This window comes from Ursus arctos, unplaced genomic scaffold (genome assembly GCF_023065955.2).
Source record: "Ursus arctos isolate Adak ecotype North America unplaced genomic scaffold, UrsArc2.0 scaffold_2, whole genome shotgun sequence".
In the NCBI taxonomy this organism is placed as follows: Eukaryota; Metazoa; Chordata; class Mammalia; order Carnivora; family Ursidae; genus Ursus; species Ursus arctos.
This window is the reverse complement of record NW_026622874.1, coordinates 9,028,815-9,046,621: the sequence shown is the minus strand read 5'-3', so window position 1 is coordinate 9,046,621 and position 17,807 is coordinate 9,028,815. Positions and strand designations below refer to the sequence as shown.

At 47.1% G+C, this 17,807-nt stretch overlaps 1 protein-coding gene across 1 annotated transcript in view; it reads left to right on the top strand.

The window, feature by feature from the left end:
• GPA33 (glycoprotein A33) overlaps positions 1-4,978 on the top strand; it is a 36,949-nt gene extending 31,971 nt beyond the window's left edge. The window contains exons 5-7 of the mRNA XM_026509462.4: positions 2,189-2,308; positions 2,975-3,098; positions 3,552-4,978. Coding sequence (XP_026365247.4) covers positions 2,189-2,308; positions 2,975-3,098; positions 3,552-3,684 — 377 coding nt within the window. The 3' untranslated portion in view covers positions 3,685-4,978. The remainder of the gene's footprint in view (positions 1-2,188; positions 2,309-2,974; positions 3,099-3,551) is intronic.
• The last annotated feature ends 12,829 nt before the right edge of the window (positions 4,979-17,807 follow it).

Below are 17,807 nucleotides of genomic sequence, written 5' to 3'. Positions count from 1 at the left end.
TGCGATAGTTCTAGAACCTTAAACAGGATTTTTGTGATGCTTTATTATTTCTTAATTTTGTGACATTCATCAAGTCCGTTAAGTTGTCTAAGCCTCTGGTTACCTCTGTGACATTGGACATTGAATATTTGTTCCACTTACCATACAAGATTGCTGACAAAGTCATAGGCCCTCACATTTGAGGAAGTATACGGAGTAGCACGTCAGACAAGGGAAATCCACACCAGATACAATCTTGCGAGAGATTGGGGGTGGGGCGGGGGAGGCTGAGCGATAAAGCTAAGGTGATTGCAGGACCAGACTTCTAACCCTGTGATAACATTAAGAAGCTTGGACTTGTTAATTTTTTTTTACATTTTTTTTTTAAAGATTTTATTTATTTATTTAACAGAGACAGCCAGCGAGAGAGGGAACACAAGCAGGGGGAGTGGGAGAGAAAGAAGCAGGCTCCTAGCGGAGGAGCCTGATGTGGGGCTCGATCCCAGAACGCTGGGATCACGCCCTGAGCCGAAGGCAGACGCTTAACGACTGCGCCACCCAGGCGCCCCTACATTTTAATTTTAATTGCAGTTAGTTAACACACGCTGTAATATTAGTTTCAGGGGTACGATATAGTGATTCAACACTTCCATACAGTCCCTGGTGCTCATCTCAAGTGCATGCCTTAATCCCCATCACCTGTTTCACCCATCCCCCACTCCCCCCACAGTAACCATCAGTTTGGTCTTTATAGTTAAGCATTTTTTTTTAAAGATTTTATTTATTTATTTGACAGAGATAGAGACAGCCAGCGAGAGAGGAAACACAAGCAGGGGGAGTGGGAGAGGAAGAAGCAGGCTCATAGCAGAGGAGCCTGATGTGGGGCTCGATCCCATAACGCTGGGATCACGCCCTGAGCCGAAGGCAGACGCTTAACCGCTGTGCCACCCAGGCGCCCCTAAGCATCTTTTTTCTTGATTGATTGGTCTCTCTTATTTTTTCCCCCTTTGCTCATTTGTTTTGTTTCTTAAATTCCACATATGTGAAAAAGAGTATGAAGTTTCCTCAAAAAGTTAAAACTAGAACTACACTACGATCAGTAATCATACTCCTGGGAATTTCCTCAAAGAATACAAAAACACGAATTCAAAGGGATACATGGACCCCATGTTTATTGCAGCTTTATTGACAATAGTCAAGATATGGAAGCAGCCCAGTGTCTCTCCACCAATGAATGGATAAAGAAGAAGAGTTATGTATATGCAATCTAATATTATTCAGCCATAGAAAAGAATGAAATCTTGCCATTTGCAACAGCGTGGAGCTGGAGGGTATAACACTAAGCAAAATAAGTGAGTCAGAGAAGGCCTAGACTTGTTACTGAAGCTAGGAGCCACCTCTGAAACGTCTGAGCCGTGCAGTGACTGGGTCCCACTTGCCGGGTCCAACATCTCCGGATGAAATGTCGCCACCTGGTGGCAGCAGGCCCTCACGAGGCTAACTCCGCGGCTGCTGGGAGGAAAAGGTCTCTAACTCTCCACTCAGAATAGCAGTTATGACAAAGCATCTCTGAGGACAGGGCCTGTAAAGATGTCTAAGCGTAAAGCTCTCCCTTTCAAGGGGAAGAAATTCACAGGCTCACAGACTGAGCAGGAAAGGTGTCTCACGAGGACTATTGGACCATTCCTGATTGCTCAGAGACTTCTTCCACGAGTCCACGCTAAAGGATTCGGTTTCTGAAGATCATAAAAGTGCTTAGAAGCGTATCTTCTAATTATAAAGCGTTTTCACGTAACACATACGCATTTTATGTTTCCTGGGGCGCTTCCTACAATCAGGTGCCTGATGTGGGCTTGAATTAGCAGTACCCCGTTTTATGCTATTACAGTGCCTCACACGGACCATTGTTATCTATACATAAAGAAGCTAAGGGTCAGCGGAGCTACGTTCCTGGGCCAAGGTCACAAAATCAATCCGTGGCAGAGCCAGGGGCCCTGACTGAGTTCTCAGCCCTCAGGAATGGTGCATCCCGCCCGCAATCGTCCCGGGAGGCCTCGAGGTGGATGCTCTCCCCGCAGGACAGAGGAGGCTCGGACAAGTTCAAAGGCAGCACTTGTACCCACCCGGGAATCCAGGTCCCCCCACTCCTAGGTGTTTCCCCTGAACCGTGGTGTCTGCGCTCCTCACCCTGACCGTCCTTCCTTCCCAGTCACGGGCCAGACCTTGTCTCTGAAGAACATCTCCACAGACATGTCCGGTTTTTACATCTGCACCTCCAGCAACGAGGTGGGGACCGAGTCCTGTAACATCACCGTGGCTGTCAGACCTCGTAAGAGCGGGTTGGGGGTGGACGGAGGGAGAGGGGGAGGGGGAGGGGAGTGGACCAAGGCCCGAAGATCACTGGCTTGGGGTCCAAAGGGGCAGCTGAGGCAGACCTTGTGGGGGTGAACTGGGGAGCCCCTTTAGGGTTACCCGCTGGCAGGGTGGCTGGGTGCCCTCAGTCAGATGCTCCCTCGCCCAGAGGTCAGTCCAGTTTCCTCCGTTCTTTGGAAGTAGAGCCTCAGATGGACTTCTGGAAACCTGCTCAGTCCTACCTGCCTTGAGGGCCACTCAGTGCACAGGAGGGAAGTGTCCAGAGGCAGCTGCCACAGAGTCTGGACCTTATCTTTTGGGGAGGGTCACCTCCACCAGCTCAAGGACACGCCGGAGTCACAGCCGGCACGGCGGACAGCTGAGGACCTCTGAGGAGCCTGGGCAGCCCAGGGAGTGGTGGCCACACATCCGTTGGCCTGGCCAGTAGTCTCTAGACCTGCCTGGTCCCCTGTCTACAAGGCCATGCCCTCTGCGGAGTGTCCCTAGAAGCCGGCCGCACTCCCGGGGCCGGGAGGAAGGCTGCGCCCGCCCAGCGGCGTCCCTTCCCGTGGTTCGTCGTCCCGCGAGGCCCGGGCTCAGGGCCGCAGTCGGGCGGTGCAGCTCTCTGCTCTGCCTCTCGCAGCCTCCATGAACGTGGCCTTGTACGCGGGCATCGCGGGGGGCCTGGCTGCAGCCCTCATCCTCATCGGTGTCATCGTCTACTGCTGCTGCTGTCGCGGGAAGGACGAGGCCGAGGACACAAAGCCGTGAGTGTCTGCGGGTGGCCCGTGGGCCGCTATCTGAGCGGAGTGGGAGGAAGTGTCGCAGCTCCTCGTGGCCTTTCCACCCACACCAGCCCTGGGGATAGCTGCCCCCAGGTGTCATTGCCGTCCTGGTGCTTGACCGTAAGGCCCTCAGCTCCCCAGGCTCCCTGTGGCCTGTGCAGGGGACAAGGGTGGGGCGGAGCGTCCTGCACGGGCTGGGCCCTCGTGGTCCAGCGGGGCCATCCTGTTCCTAGAACTTTCTGATCTCGTGAGCACAGCAAGTCTGTGCCACCTACCTGTGCACTCTGAGCCAGCCCTTCAGCCCAGGGTCCCTTCGCGTCCGGACGGGTAGGGGGGGCAGGGCCAATGGCTGCTTTTGCCATAAGGAGCACGAGGCCCAGCTCCCCCAGCCTGAGTGAGCGCAAACCCTTCCCCTCTTGTCCTCACTGCTCTCAGGAATCGGATGATCTACCAGAAGCCTCCAGAGCAGGTGAGAGAGCCTCACACGGAGCAGGAAGAGGAGGATGACTACAGGCAAGAAGACCAGAGGAGCACGGGGCGGGAGTCCCCCGGCCCCGCTGACCCGTGACCGGCGCGTGCTGCAGGCTGAGGTGGGGAAGATTGGTGTTCATTCCTCGGCCTCCTGCCTCCGCTCTCCTTGCCCCATTTTTCTGGCCCTCCATTCCTGGCATCGATGGAAGGCTTCTTCCCTATGTCATCTGCTGGAGGACTCAGCTAAGGGCATCTTACTGGTGACCGACCCTGCCAAGTGCCCTCACCCGCAAAGTGACCCCTTCCTACTGCCATGCCTAGCTCCCAGGCTGGCCTCCCCTCCCTCTGTAGCTGGTGGGGGCGCTCCTGGTTGTGAGCGGTCCGGGCTGTGCGGAGGCCGCACCAGCCGCAGGAGAGCAGGGGCACGGCACCGCGGGGAGCGCCTGGGGGTGTTGGCAGACAGGACATATTTGCTGAATGAATGAGTCCGCAAAGGACTCCCTATTATTTATCCAACCTAAGTGAAAATTCCTGCTTCAGGACCCACTTGGGCCTCAAGCCCCCTTTCCAGCTCCTCCCACCTCTCTCCTGTACCCTCCAGAAACGCTCTGCAAGGGCCACCATCCGCTCCCCCGCACACCTCCTCAGGGGCTCTTCACTTTCTCTCTCTGGCTGGGATGCAGTTTCCGCCTCTACCTGTCCCAACAGGCCCATCTCAAGTCCTAGTGGTGCCTATAACTGGACCCTGATCTCCCCCACACGTGGGGACAATCTTGTCACCTTGTCCCACACTCCTCAGGGGCCACACGGCAGTTATCGGAGCATTAGCCTATCCCTAGGCTAATGTCTGAGCTCCTTGGGCCAGAGCGTGGGCTTCACCGCCCCTCCCCGCCCCCCAGCCCAGGAGCCCTCCCAGCAGGTGCTCATTCCCCCTGAATCCGGGTACCTGTTTTGACAGGTTGAGGCTTCCCCTCCCTGGTCTCTCTGATAGGTTTGTAGACTCACGACTCCCACCCAAACCCCTTTGCTAATTTAGTGAAGGAAGTGTGCGCTGATATTTGTGAACGCACATGTGTGCACACAAGGGAGCTTGTTCCAGCCGGTCCCACGTTCTCGCTTCACGATGACTCCTCCGGAGAATAAGGGGCACGACCACCCCTGCTTCCTGACACCTGACCCTGGCCTCGCCAGCCCGGTCCCGCCTGCTGCCCGCGCTGCTCTGCGGCCCTGCCGTGGCTTCCCCGCTGGCTGGGCGTGTCGCCCGCTGTCAGAGCACAGCCAGTGTCCCAGCCTCGGGCTCACGGCCCTGCGGCTGGGCTCCCCCACGTGCAGTGTCCTATGAAATAGACATCATTGTCTTTTCTGGATAATCAGGAAACCAATGCTGTAAATCTATCATCCACTTGTGATTTAAAAATATATATATATATATTTTGTATATTTTGTTAAATTCTTCGCTTCATTCAAAAAGCTATCAGGAATAATAAATTTGTTAGTGGAAATTCTTATTTCTTTTTTGAATGTGGGGTTTGTTCACACCAGGGTAAAGCGCGTGTCTCGTGGGTTGGTGTCTACTTACCACACACCTCTTCTGCTTCCCAGGAGAGGCGAGGCAAGGTGAGGGGGCGAGAGGGAAGTAGGTCAGATCTTGGGGGTCCCCTTGCCTGTGGCCACAGTAGGGTCAAGCACTGTCTCTAGTGGTTGCTAGGGACAGGACAGAACCTTCCCTGGTAGCCCATGGATATTCCAGGCGAAGTGTCAGAAAGACCATAGTGGGCCTAGCGGTCAGTCGACAGGCTTCAGGGAAGACAGTGGGGACGCTCTTGGCAGTTATACCCCAAAATGGGGCCCCTCCTGAGAGAGGAGGAGGCACTCCTCCTGTTCCAGCTGTCAGACAGAACAGGTGGCTTTCCCTCCTCGAAGCAGCGTGATCCACAGTGGGTTCTCACCTCTGACATTGTCTCTCCTGCCACAGGTTCCAAGTCCTCTCCTCCCTGTCCCTTCCCATGGCCTCGTGCTCCCTCCTGTCCCAGCACCGGTCACACAGTGCCATCGTTCCCAAGGTCTGTTTCTGCCGAGGCTTGCAAGATTTGGGAGGGCCGGAACTGAATCTCATTCATGGGCTGGCACTGAATGAATGTCCGTTGAATAAATACTGTTTGGCATCACGTTTCTTGCCCAAGGTCATCTCCTGGTCCTTTACATACTTCGAGGTGCCTTCCAGGCCTCACGGGGCAAGGCTCTACAAGCACGTTCTTGACAAAGCTGTGGAAGGGGAGGTGGCCACCTCCCCCAGCTGGGGCTGGCTTGTCTCTGTTCTGGAAAGGCCCTGAAGGATTACATGCCTTAGCTCCAGGCTCATGTAAGAAAATAAGGGTAAATCAGGACTCATTGCATTAACTCAATAACCTTAAATCAGGACCTACTGCATTAATTTAATGACAAGTCTCTTGTGAGCACCTACTATGTACCAAGTCTTGTGCTGGCTGCCGGGTGTATAAAGGTCACCAAGACACTGTTACTCAGGAGCTAAAGACTAATGGGGGTGACAGACAGGAACATCATTACGTGAGATGGACACAGTGGGGACCCTGCGGGAGTTCAAGAAAGCTCCAAAGAGGAGGTGATGTTTGGGCTGCATTGTGAAGGAATACAAGTGGGTTTACAAACGGGAAAGGGGTGGTGCTGACAGGTCTGGACTCCAGGGTGGGGTACTCCTATGTGAGTCTCAAATCACGTTATCAGCCAGTAAGGCTACAGTCTCCGGCTGAATTTATTTCAATCCAAAAACAGTGGGAATTAGATGGTTGCAGGCTCGCTTATAGTCAAATTTAGCTCTCACGGTCTTTCCCTTCCAATGTCGGGCATTCCCTTCCCAATGCGTGGTTTCCAGCTGACACTTCAAAGACTTAAGGTGCTTGGGAAGAGAGACAAAGGCCACCATTGTTTGAGGGAAGATTGTGTCCTAGACACTCGTTAGGCATTTGAAACAGTTTTTCATACAATCCTTACTTACAGTTTCAAATATTAAGGCACATGGCAAGAAGAGGCATGTATATTATCACCTAAGGAAGGGCCCTAGCTGCCCAGAGAGGTCCCTTCCAAGTAATATGAACTTGGTCAATCAGCCACTCTTCAGGGGCTCGTTCTGAAGTTGCTTTTGTGCATGCCCACACAGCACTGGCTTTCAAAGGCAGAGTGACATGTAACCAACCTCACAGAGCCTGATGTATAATACTGAGTGAACACTCAGCTAGCACTTGCTCTGGGCCAGCCACTGTTCCAAACACTTTCCATATAGCTCTCATAAAATCCTCACAGCAACTCTGCGAGTTAAGTGCTATTATCACTTCCATTTTACAGTTGAGGAAGCTGAGGCACAGTGAGTTTTAGCAAGTTGAATAAACGCGGGATATCACTGCTATTTGCAGCCGTGAAGCAGACCAGACTGTCTACCGGCAGCGTGTCTCACCAGGTATCATGTCATCCGGGGGGACTGTGAAAGAGTCACCACCTTGCCCCACCCCTGGAGGTTCTGGTTCACGGCCTTGAGCATCTGTAGGGGTGAGGCTTAGTCCCTACTGGAAAGTGCTGTCCTGTGGGAAGGACCTCCTCGCGGACACTTGCTATCGGCTCTTGAGTTAGGTCACAGAGATCGGCTGTCTTCTGGCCGACTTCCAGAAAGGCCTTTCGACCCTCTCCGTGACAGACGAGGAAGCTGCGGCTCAGGGGGATGGCATCATCAGAGGCAGCTAGTAGCTAGTAGGTATCAGAATAAGGGTTAGACTCAGTTCCGTCTGGTTCTGAAGACCACGCTCTTTCCACCTGAGCACCTGTCCTCCTGACCCGCGCATACGGAGAGGACGACTGAATGGGGAAAAGGCAGGGCCGGAGAAAGAGTGACAGGGCTTTTGTTTGTTTCAAATTTGTATGTGGGAATTGTTACCCTATTAAAACACAGGCATTTCGGATATAATATTATATGTGCATTTCCCAAAACCTCTGCCTTCTACAAAGTCACATGCTAAAAATAAGAGGACTTACAAGAAAATGAGGATAAGAGGCGGACCACAGCAAACCAGCGCAACTTTGTAACTGGATCACTTTTAAAACAATAACCCTAGTAAAAATACAGCAGCGTGACATCTGCTTTAACAGCAGACTTCATAGTCATCCACCTTTGCCCCTCCAGGCACGTCCGCTTTCATTTCTATAGCTACTGACTTACCCAAATTAAAAAATGACCCAGGAAATTCATCCGGCTATAGAGTTGGGGGGGGGTCCTCCCTTTAAAAATTTTGGCTTTTATCAAGTGCACTGATTTTCAGCTGTGTGCTCATCTTTGTACTTGGGTTCTCTTGTTCGTGTGTGGATGTATCCTGCCTTAGCCGGTTGTGGGAAGGGCCAGCACACACCGCGGACTGGGGTTACCATGAGCTCATGTTTTTAAAAAAACAATCTTTCCTTTTTTTTTTTTTTTTAAGGTTTATTTATTTACTTGAGAGACAGAGAGAGAGTGCAGGGGGTGGGGCAGGAGGGAGAGGGAGAGAATCCTCAAGCAGACGTCCTGCCAAGCGTGGAGCTGGACACAGGGCTGGATCCCAGGACCCTGAGATCATGACATTGATTCTTCAGATGGCTGGTCCAGTGCCAGCGTCATAGTTGCCTGGGAGAGGCTGTAGGCGTGGCGCATATGGAGACGTCAAGCATGCGCAGGAAGGTGATGGGATTCTATGGTCCCCCTGCACTGGAGTTTTTCTCCTTACACTGTTTTTCTTGAAATAATCTCAAACCTACAAAAAATGTTTAAGTACAACACAAAAGACTTTTTTTCCCTGAACCATTCGAGAATGCCAACACAACGCCCCATCACCCTAAATATGTGTTATATATGTATAATATTAATGTGCATTTCTGTCCTATGTATCTGCAATACAGCCATCGATACAGGAAATCAGCATCAGTATCCTCAGACCCCATTAAGTTTTCCCAATTTTTTCCAGTAATCTCCATTAGGGCAAGAGAATCTAGTTCAGAATTACTCATTGCATCTAGTCATATGTAATATCTCTGTCTGTCTGTATTTTGTAGGAAGTCTCTCAATTTGGGTTTGTCTGATGTTTCTTCATCATGAAACTCATGTGTCTTTGAGAAGAGCACCACAGAAATGAAGCTGTGTTCTTCCCATTGCATCTCATGGGCTGGCACAGGATTTTAATTTTCCTATTATTGATAATGTTAACTCTGATCACTGGACTAAAGTCTGCAAGTTTTCTCCACTCTAAAGTTACTTGTTTTCCTGTTGCACTAATTAACTTCTTTTTTCGAGAGGTGCTTAGAGACTGTGTAAACATCCCATTTCCCATCAGAGTTTTAACTTACTCATCAATGGATTAAATCTTCATGGGCTCTTGTGTATCTATTTTATCTCCTGAGTTGGAATCCGTTGCTGTCATTACTTATTTTGATGCTCAAATAGTCCCAGATTTTGGCCTTGGGAGCCCCTTCCTAGCTGACCTCTTTGATCTTTGACAATCCTATAATTCTTCTTACACTTCTTCACTTTCTGGCATAAGGCATTTCAGGTTCATTTTGTACTTTCTCCTTCTCAGCCCTGAAATGAGTTGTTTCCCCAAGGAGCCCTTGTCTGTTTTAGTGAAAAATGGTGTTCAGAAATGAAGATCTGAGAATTAGGTGTGGTCATCATTACTGTTTGCAAGGCCCTCTCAGCAGTGTAAAGATTTAGTGAATGAACTATGTATATATCATATACAAAAACTTATATAATCATATAAATTTAATAAACTTTAATATATATAATTGTTATATAATTTTTTCTACATACACATTATCCTCTTTATTTATTTCTATACTAATAATCTCGACATATTGAAGATCATTAGTTCACACCAATACCTTTAATTCCAATCCAACATGCCACAGGGTTTGAGTTTTCTCCCCTCCCATATTTGTAGTTTTCTCCTCCAACAGTGGGAACCCATGGGGTCAGGAATCTTTCTCCTTTCATATACGAGAGAAGCTTGGAGACAATTTCCCATAGTAAATTAGTCCCTGATCTCCACTATCAGCTAATCTCCCCGCCTCAAAAAAAAAAAAAGAAAAAAGTAATGAAAAGGAAAATTGTGAGAAAACACTCCACTTGGCCTTCAGCAGTAGTTCTGAAGTGACTTGCCACTTTTATGGTATGGAGAATTCACCCAGAGCTTCAAAGGAACAATAAGATCCGTGAGAAGAAGAAAAAGGGAGGGGACGGAAAGTGGTGTGGTTATTGGGCTAGTCTAAGGAGCCAACAAAGTGAATACTTAATTTCTAGACATCTTTTGGTAATTCTGACTCTGAGCAGTATGGCAGGGCCCGGAGCTCCTTCTAATCCTAGACAGAAACACTGTCCTCTCTGAGCTTGCTAGGGAATTTACAGCAGGGCAAACAGCTCCACGTCTGTTCCTCTTCCCTTCATGAAGTTAGTACCCATCCAGATTGCCACCCTTATTGTCTCCGGAAGGCACTCCCCATTATAACCGGAAGCTGCTGTAGAGTGAGGCACAAGTACAGGCATTACACAAATGTCTTGGCAAAGAGGCTGACGTGTTGAGGTAACTGAAAGCCAGCAGCAATGGTGTCTTAGCTGTAGCACAGAGAGGTCACCAACTGTTACTGAGGTCTGCGTGGCTTTGATCACCAGATGCTAAGAGAAATGACCCAAGGGCAAAATGCCTGACCCACTGAGCTTGTTTCCTCTCTAATTCCTTTGTTGAAGTCAGAGAAATTGAAGATAAAATGTTGTGAGATGAAATTAAAGATAATGGGTTGTAAGAAGGTGATAGAGATCTACTCAATAAAGTCACAGAGACCAACTAATTTGAGCTCCTGCAATAACCTGCTTGTCTCCCCCTGGAACTTCTATTATTTGAATAACAACACATCCACTTCCAGCATCCAGATCTCCTAATGCTTTTTAGATTTTCCATCGTTCATTTTTCCCTGATGCCTTCTGTGAATGTTCTTTAATCCAGTCTTCTAGCTCTAATTTGGGATTGGGGCTGGCTTCCTACAGCTTCCCCAAAAGCAGAGCCTGAGATCAAGGTGCTTGTCTTATGAAGTGATATCAGGAAGGTGAAGTGGTGCAGTAAGTAGAATGGGATAGGGAAAAGGTCAGTGTAATCTGGGTTAATTGAGCTGGTTCCTACTGTGGGCAACTGCGGCTCAATCACCCTGGAGACCCTCTGAGAAACCGTGTGGAACATGCCTCAGAATTTTCCCACTGAAGGGATGACTAGCTGGGGCATTTCTCTACTAGCTTCCATCCCCTACCGATTCTGCTTGTTAAGTGATTGCTTCTGGGGTGTCAGCTTTCCCATACTTCCTAGCTGCTCCTGCACAGGGTGTGATGTCCTCCTGATGCAAAAAAGGGAAGCAGTTGTAGCATGCCTTCAAGTGGGTGTAGAAGCTTCAGGCACAGACCTGTCCATCACAGCAGCACTGAACTCAGGTGACCAAGAGGATGAGGTGAGGGACTGCAAGCGTTTGCCCAACCCCAGTGGCCAGGTCGGCGAGTCTACAAGGTTGCTTCTCCTCAAGGAGACCCTGACCACAGGGAAACTTTTTTTTTATTTTAATTGCAGTGTAGTTAACATACAATGTTATATTCGTTTTAGGTGTACAATATAATGATTCAGCAATTCCATAAACTATTCAGTGCACGTCACAACAAGGGTACCCTGAGTCCCCTTCCCCTAGTTCACCTATCTCCCCCTCCTCCTCTCTAGTAACCTTCAGTTTGTTCTCCATAGTTAAGAGTCTGGGTTTTTTTGCTGGTGTTGTTGCTCTTGTTTTGGCTTGGCTCTTCCCGCCCCTCCCCCCACTTGTTTGTTTATTTTGTTTCTTACATTCCATATATGAGTGAAATCCTATGGCATTTGTCTCTCTGTGACTGACTGATTTCATTTATCGTGGTACTCTCTAGCTCCATCCATTTCATTACAAATGACAAGATTTCATCCTTTTCTATGGCTGAATAATATCCATGGTGCGTATATGTCACATCTTCTCTTTTTTCCTTGAATTCTAGTGTAGTTAAAGTGTTATATTAGCTTCAGGTGTACAATAGAGCGATTCAAAACTTCCATATATTACTCAGTGTCCATCAAGATAATACTTCTAATCCCTTCCATCTATTTCACCCATCCCCCCACCCACCTTTCCTCTGGGAACCATCAGTTTGTTCTCTATAGTTAAGAGTCTGTTTTTGGGGGCGCCTGGGTGACTCAGTCATTAGCATCTGCCTTCGGCTCAGGGCGTGATCCCAGGGTCCTGGGATCGAGCCCTGCATCTGGCTCCCTAATCTGCTGGGAGCCTGCTTCTTCCTCTCCCACTCCCCCTGCATGTGTTCCCTCTCTCACTGGCTGTCTCTCTCTCTGTCGAATAAATAAATAAAATCTTTAAAAAAAGAAAGTGTCTGTTTTTGGTTTGTTTCTGTTTTTTCCCCTTTGTTCACTGTTTTGTTTCTTAAATTCCACGTAAGAGTAAAATCATATGGTATTTGTCTTTCTCTGACTCATTTCACTTAGTGTTGTACACTCTAGGTCCATCCATGTTATTGCAAATGGCAAGATTTCATTCTCTTTCATGGCTGAATAATATTCCATTATTCTTTATCCATTCATCTGTCCATGGACACTTGGGCTGCCTCCACAGTTTGGATATTGTAAACAATGCTACAATAAACATAGGGGTGCAAAAATCCCTTCAGATTAGTGTTTTTGTATTTTGGAGGTAAATACCCAGTAGTGCTATTTTTAATATTCTGAGGAGCCTCCATACTATTTTCCAGACTGGCTGCATCAGGTTGCATTCCCACCAAGAGTGCATGAAGGTTCCTTTTCTCCACATCCTTGCCAACACCTGTTTCTTTTTTTTAATTTAAATTCAATTAGCTACCATATAGCACATCATTGTTATATGCAACTGATGAATTACTGAACTCAACACTTGTTTCTTGAACTTTTGATTTTAGCCTTCTGACAGGAGTAGGGTGAGATCTCATTGTAGTTTTGATTTGCGTTTCCCTGATGGTGAGTGAGGTTGGGCATCTTTTCATGTGTCTGTGGGCCATCTGGATGTCTTCTGACCATTTTTAAATTGGATTATTTGGTTTTGGGATGTTGAGTTGTATCAATTCTTTATATATTTTAGATACTCACCCTTTATCAGATATGTCATTTGCAAATATCTTCTTCCATTCAGTAGGTTGTCTTTTAGTTCTGTTGGTTCTTTCCTTTGCAGAAGCTTTTTGTTTTGATGTAGTTCCAATAGTTTGTTTTTGCTTTTCTTTCCCTTGCTTCAGGAGACATATCTAGAAAGATGTTGTTCTGTCCGATGTCAGAGAAATTACTGCCTGTGCTCTCTTCTAGGATTTTTATGGCTTCAGGTCTTACATTTAGGTCCTTAATCCATTCTGAGTTTATTTTTGTGTCTGGTGCAAGACAGGGGTCCAGTTTCCTTCTTTAGCATGTGGCTGTCCAGTTTTCCCACCACCATTTGTAGAAGAGAATTTTTACCAGGGAGCCTCTTTATGCTTCAGCATCAGGTATCATCCCTCTTCAGCCGCAAGAGTGTGGAGAGAAGAGGGTCCCGCCAGGGTCCCTCTCCTGCTCTTTGCTCCGGTGTGGCACCTTGATGCTTGCAACTGATTCCTGTCATGTTGCCCTACAACCTCTCTTCTTCTCATCGGCAGTGATGTGCCCAGGGCAATGAGGTGAAGAGAAGACAGCACAAAATGAAAGTCTTTCCCCCACCAGAGGGTCCTGCTAGACCACTCTTTCTCTTCAAACCAACCTGTGGTCAGTTCTGAAGGTTCCGCCCCTTTAACAGTTCTCCATGTGTCCTCCTCTCCATTCTCCTGGCTATTTTGTTCCACGGCATAGAGATCCGGACCTCATTTGTGGACACACCCCTAGTGTGGAGTGAACCTGGGGTTGTTTTCTTCCCCTTGGTAGCCCCTCAGGCCATCTCCATGCAGAAGCACGTGGGGTGGCCTCTGCTAGTAGGTGTCTACATGAGGCATTTCAACCTTCATAAAAGGATGTCACTTTTATCCCCACCTTCAATATCTGGTTTTAAAGCAAATGTGTCTGCACTTAACTGCCAAGAAAGACTATTTGTACACCAGAAACATCAAGCAATTATAACCTAGGACTCACTACCAGTCAATAAATTTAAAAATCTCTACTGAGGGGCACCTGGGTGGCTTAGTTGGTTGTGTTTGCCTTTGGCTCATGAGGGTCCTGGGATTGAGTCCTGCATCAGGCTCCCACCTCTGCAGGGAGCCTGCTTCTCCCTCACCCTCTGCCTGCTGCTCCCCCTGCTTGTGCTCTCTCTCCTTCTGCCACATAAATAAATAAATAAAATCTTTAAAAAATAAAATAAAAATCTCTACTGAAAAAAATGAAACGTAGACTATTTTACAGAATATATCATATTTTTTACCCTTGACTCAAGCCAAGCCATCAGATCTGCATACTTGGATTGCGTCATCTTCATCTCTTCTTTCACATTAACTGCGTTAGACATACTCTTTTACGTAGCTGTGTGATTCCCCTGGACACTATTGTAGACGATTATTAGAGACAACATTAGGTCTCTCGTTTCTGTATTTACCCTTAGGATGCTATTAAGGACACTGATCATCACATTGCAAACTTCTTATTGATGACAATCCACCAGAGAATTTTCTCTTGGTTCTGCTCACTCAAGAGGTTCTTGTTACTTGTGAACAACAAATTCGCTACCAACACACTGTTTTAACTTAACGTATGAATTGTGAACTCGTGTTTCCCTCTTTGCAATGGTTAGTAGAAAGCTCAAAGTCAAACTCTCAATGCAGGTCAAGCAAATGTACAGAACTTTTCTAAATAAATTTGTGAACTACCTTATCTTTTTTTTTTTTTTGCCCTTGTTTTTATCTTCACATTGACTTTGCTTTTATTTACTGCATTTATTTGGTTTTCATCTTTTATGTATTTTTGGAATCCACCTGAAGTTATTTTGAAAATAAGATGGGTTTGATTAGCAATAAGAATAATAAAAACAGCTATGGAGTTTGAGGTCTAAGTGCCTGGAGCTCTGAAGAGAGTTTTGGCTGGTTCACCACTTCAAGGATCACCAGCATCCAGGAGCGGGTATGGTCACGGTCGTGGAGGAGAGGCCCTGCACGAGGCTGAGTGGTGAGAAAGAAGCCAAGGAGTCCTGGGGACATCTCTGATGACACATGGAGGAAGAAAACTCAGCAAAGGAGAGGAAAGTGAAGCCTGAAGCAAGGCTGAGGGAAAGCCCAAGAGACAATGGTCCACACAGCAGAAAAATATAGGTTCTTCTCTTTTAAAATATTAAATAAACCCATCATATTTCTATTTTACCTTCTTCTCATAAAAGTAACATGAAGTATTTCACTGGTTTTTTTTTTAAGATTTTTATTTATTTATTTGAGAGAGGGGGGCAGAGAGAGACCATGAGCAGGGGGAAGGGCAGAGGGAGAAGCAGACTCCCCACTGAGCAGGGAGCCCAATGCGGGGCTCAATCCCAGGACCTGGAGATCATGACCTGAGCTGAAGGCAGATGCTTAGCAGACTGAGCCACCCAGGCGCCCTTATTTCACTGTGGAAAATATTAATTGAGCATAGCTTACCCAGCATGATAATTTCTATGATTTTTCTTTTTTTAAAAAAAATATTTTATTTATTTACTACAGAGGGAGAGAGAGCTAGAGTGTGTGCATGTGTGCTTAACCAGGGAGAGGGGCAGAGGAGGAGAGAGAGGGAGAGAGAATCTCAAGAATCCCACTGAATGTGGAGCCCAAGGTCGGCTTGATCTCATGACCCTGAGATCATGACCTGAGCCCAAACCAAGAGCTGGATGCTTAACAGACTGAGCCACCCAGGTGCCCCTTCTATGATTTGTTTTTTTCTTAATCAGCATAAGGCTAGCTATGGAGAGACAAACCTTTTTGTTTCTACCTAAAGTTCACTCCCCATGTTCCCAGTGGCCTTGACAGACACCTGCCAGCCTGGTCTACTGCCAGGTTAAGAAGCCTTCCAATACTTTCAGGCTGAGAGCATGCCGACCACAGGTGGATCTCCCAGGGAGCAGAAGAGCAGGGCCCAGGAAGCAATGGTGGTAGAAAGTGACATCAGCATCGCAGAGAGGCAGAAATGGATTTCTGCAGAGACACCTGGACTCATAATTTAGGCTGCTGTCATTTCCTACCCACTTGGCAATCAGCACCGAAGATGCTTATGAGCTTTCTTTTGTGCTGCCAGGAGAAAAGAATGGCTCACTGTGCCAATGGGCAATGATTTCATATTGCTCTGGAAAGAGTAGAGACCGCAGCTGGAGTAGGAGCTTTAGAGGTGGATTCAAAGTGTCTCATCCCCCCCAGCATCCAGGAAGAGACTTCAAAGAACCTGCGGAAACATTAATTGAGCAACTTCTTAGAGAAATCAGCCTCAGTGAATCACAACTCGTCGGTCTTCCTATCTAAATGTTTTGCAGTATATATACACATACTTGAGGTTGTTGGCGTGGGAACTGTGTATCAGATGTTCATGAGTGGGGGTGCCTGGGCGGCACAGTTGGTTGAGTGCCTGACTCTTGGTTTTGGCTGGGATCGTGACCTCAGGGTCATAGGATTCAGCCCACGTGAGGCTCCATACTTGGCTTAGGTGTCTTTCTCCCTCTCCCTCTGCCCCGCCCCTCCCCCTGCTCACGCTCTCTGTCAAATAAATAAAATATTTTTTTAAAGGATTGAACTTTACAAGGCATATTCAAAGACATGACCCATTTTGATCCTCACAGTCACACTATCAGCCAGATAGCCACACTATCTCAGAAGAAACTGAGGCTCAGAAGAATTGAGTGTCCAGGATTCAGGCAGCTGGTTGGTGACAGAGCTGGGGCCCAAAATGAGGTCCAACTATGTAAGTCCTGAGCTTTATTATAGAACTTTTTTTCTCAGAGAGAGATCCAGAACCCTGGAACAATATGTTAGTTGCTTAAGTACCATTCTACATGCCATGAGCCTTAGTCCTTCCCTTCAGGAACAATCTATATAGTTCACCAGTTCAGAACAGCCTTCCTCCTCTCCCAGCATGTTGCTTTTATCTTGCTGTTCCCACTTTTCTCTAATTGGTTTTTATTATCTCCCTTACGAAATTAAAAACATCTTGCAGTCCCTTTGAACCCCTTCCATGACTCAGGAGAGCTCTGTGGCTTGGCACATAGGGTGGAGACAGGGAAGAGTCAGGCAGAAACAATGCCACCACCAAAAAGTGCCCAAGACCCCATTAATTGGAGTTATTCTCTAGACCCGATGGGGACAAACAGATGGTTGCATTTGTGTTATATTTGCTCCCTTAACTTCTCTACAATGTTGATGGTATGGAAATAACCCAGGAAGACCTGAAAACCGGGGGCTTTGGCTGTGTGACTTAGCAGTAATAAGATCTGTGGGGTTTCTCCTTCATTGATAAAAGCAGCCAATGAGACGAAATGCGGGGACTAATAGTCATCTCTTTGACAAAAACTTTACCACTGCTTTTGACTCACGAGTAGGGATGACCCTAAATTTCTGGATATCACAGATGGAAACATGGAGAAAATCATATGAACCAAGAGTATATTCTTGTAGGGAGAATCTTTCAGCCTGAATCTGAAGAATAATGTCGTTTCCTTCTTCATTAGCTCCCTCAGATAGGAGAATAAGCTCATCGTTGGATTCCCAGTGCTTAGAGCAGTGTTTGAATATAGCATGTGCTCAATAAATATCAGCCAAATTAATGAGCAAATGAAATTAATTTTTCCAAGAAAGCCAAGATTTTTAATCTCATAATTCAGAACCCTAACCAGTATTCTAAAATTTTGTACATACCACCCTTCAACCACAGTTTTACCAGGACCTAAGGTTTCTTTAGTGTATCCCATTCTTCCTAAAATTTGAGGCGGTGTTAGCAGAAAGATAATAATTTGAAACATAAGGAAAAGCCTGAAGAAGCCATCATCAGCGATATGAACAGACAGTGCAGAGAAAGAGTGAAAATTACCCTGAACCGTGCAAGAATATGTTCAACATCACTCACAGTAAGATAAACGTAAATTAAAACTCACAGAAATATTTCCAACCTGTAAGATCTGCAAGAATCCAAAATT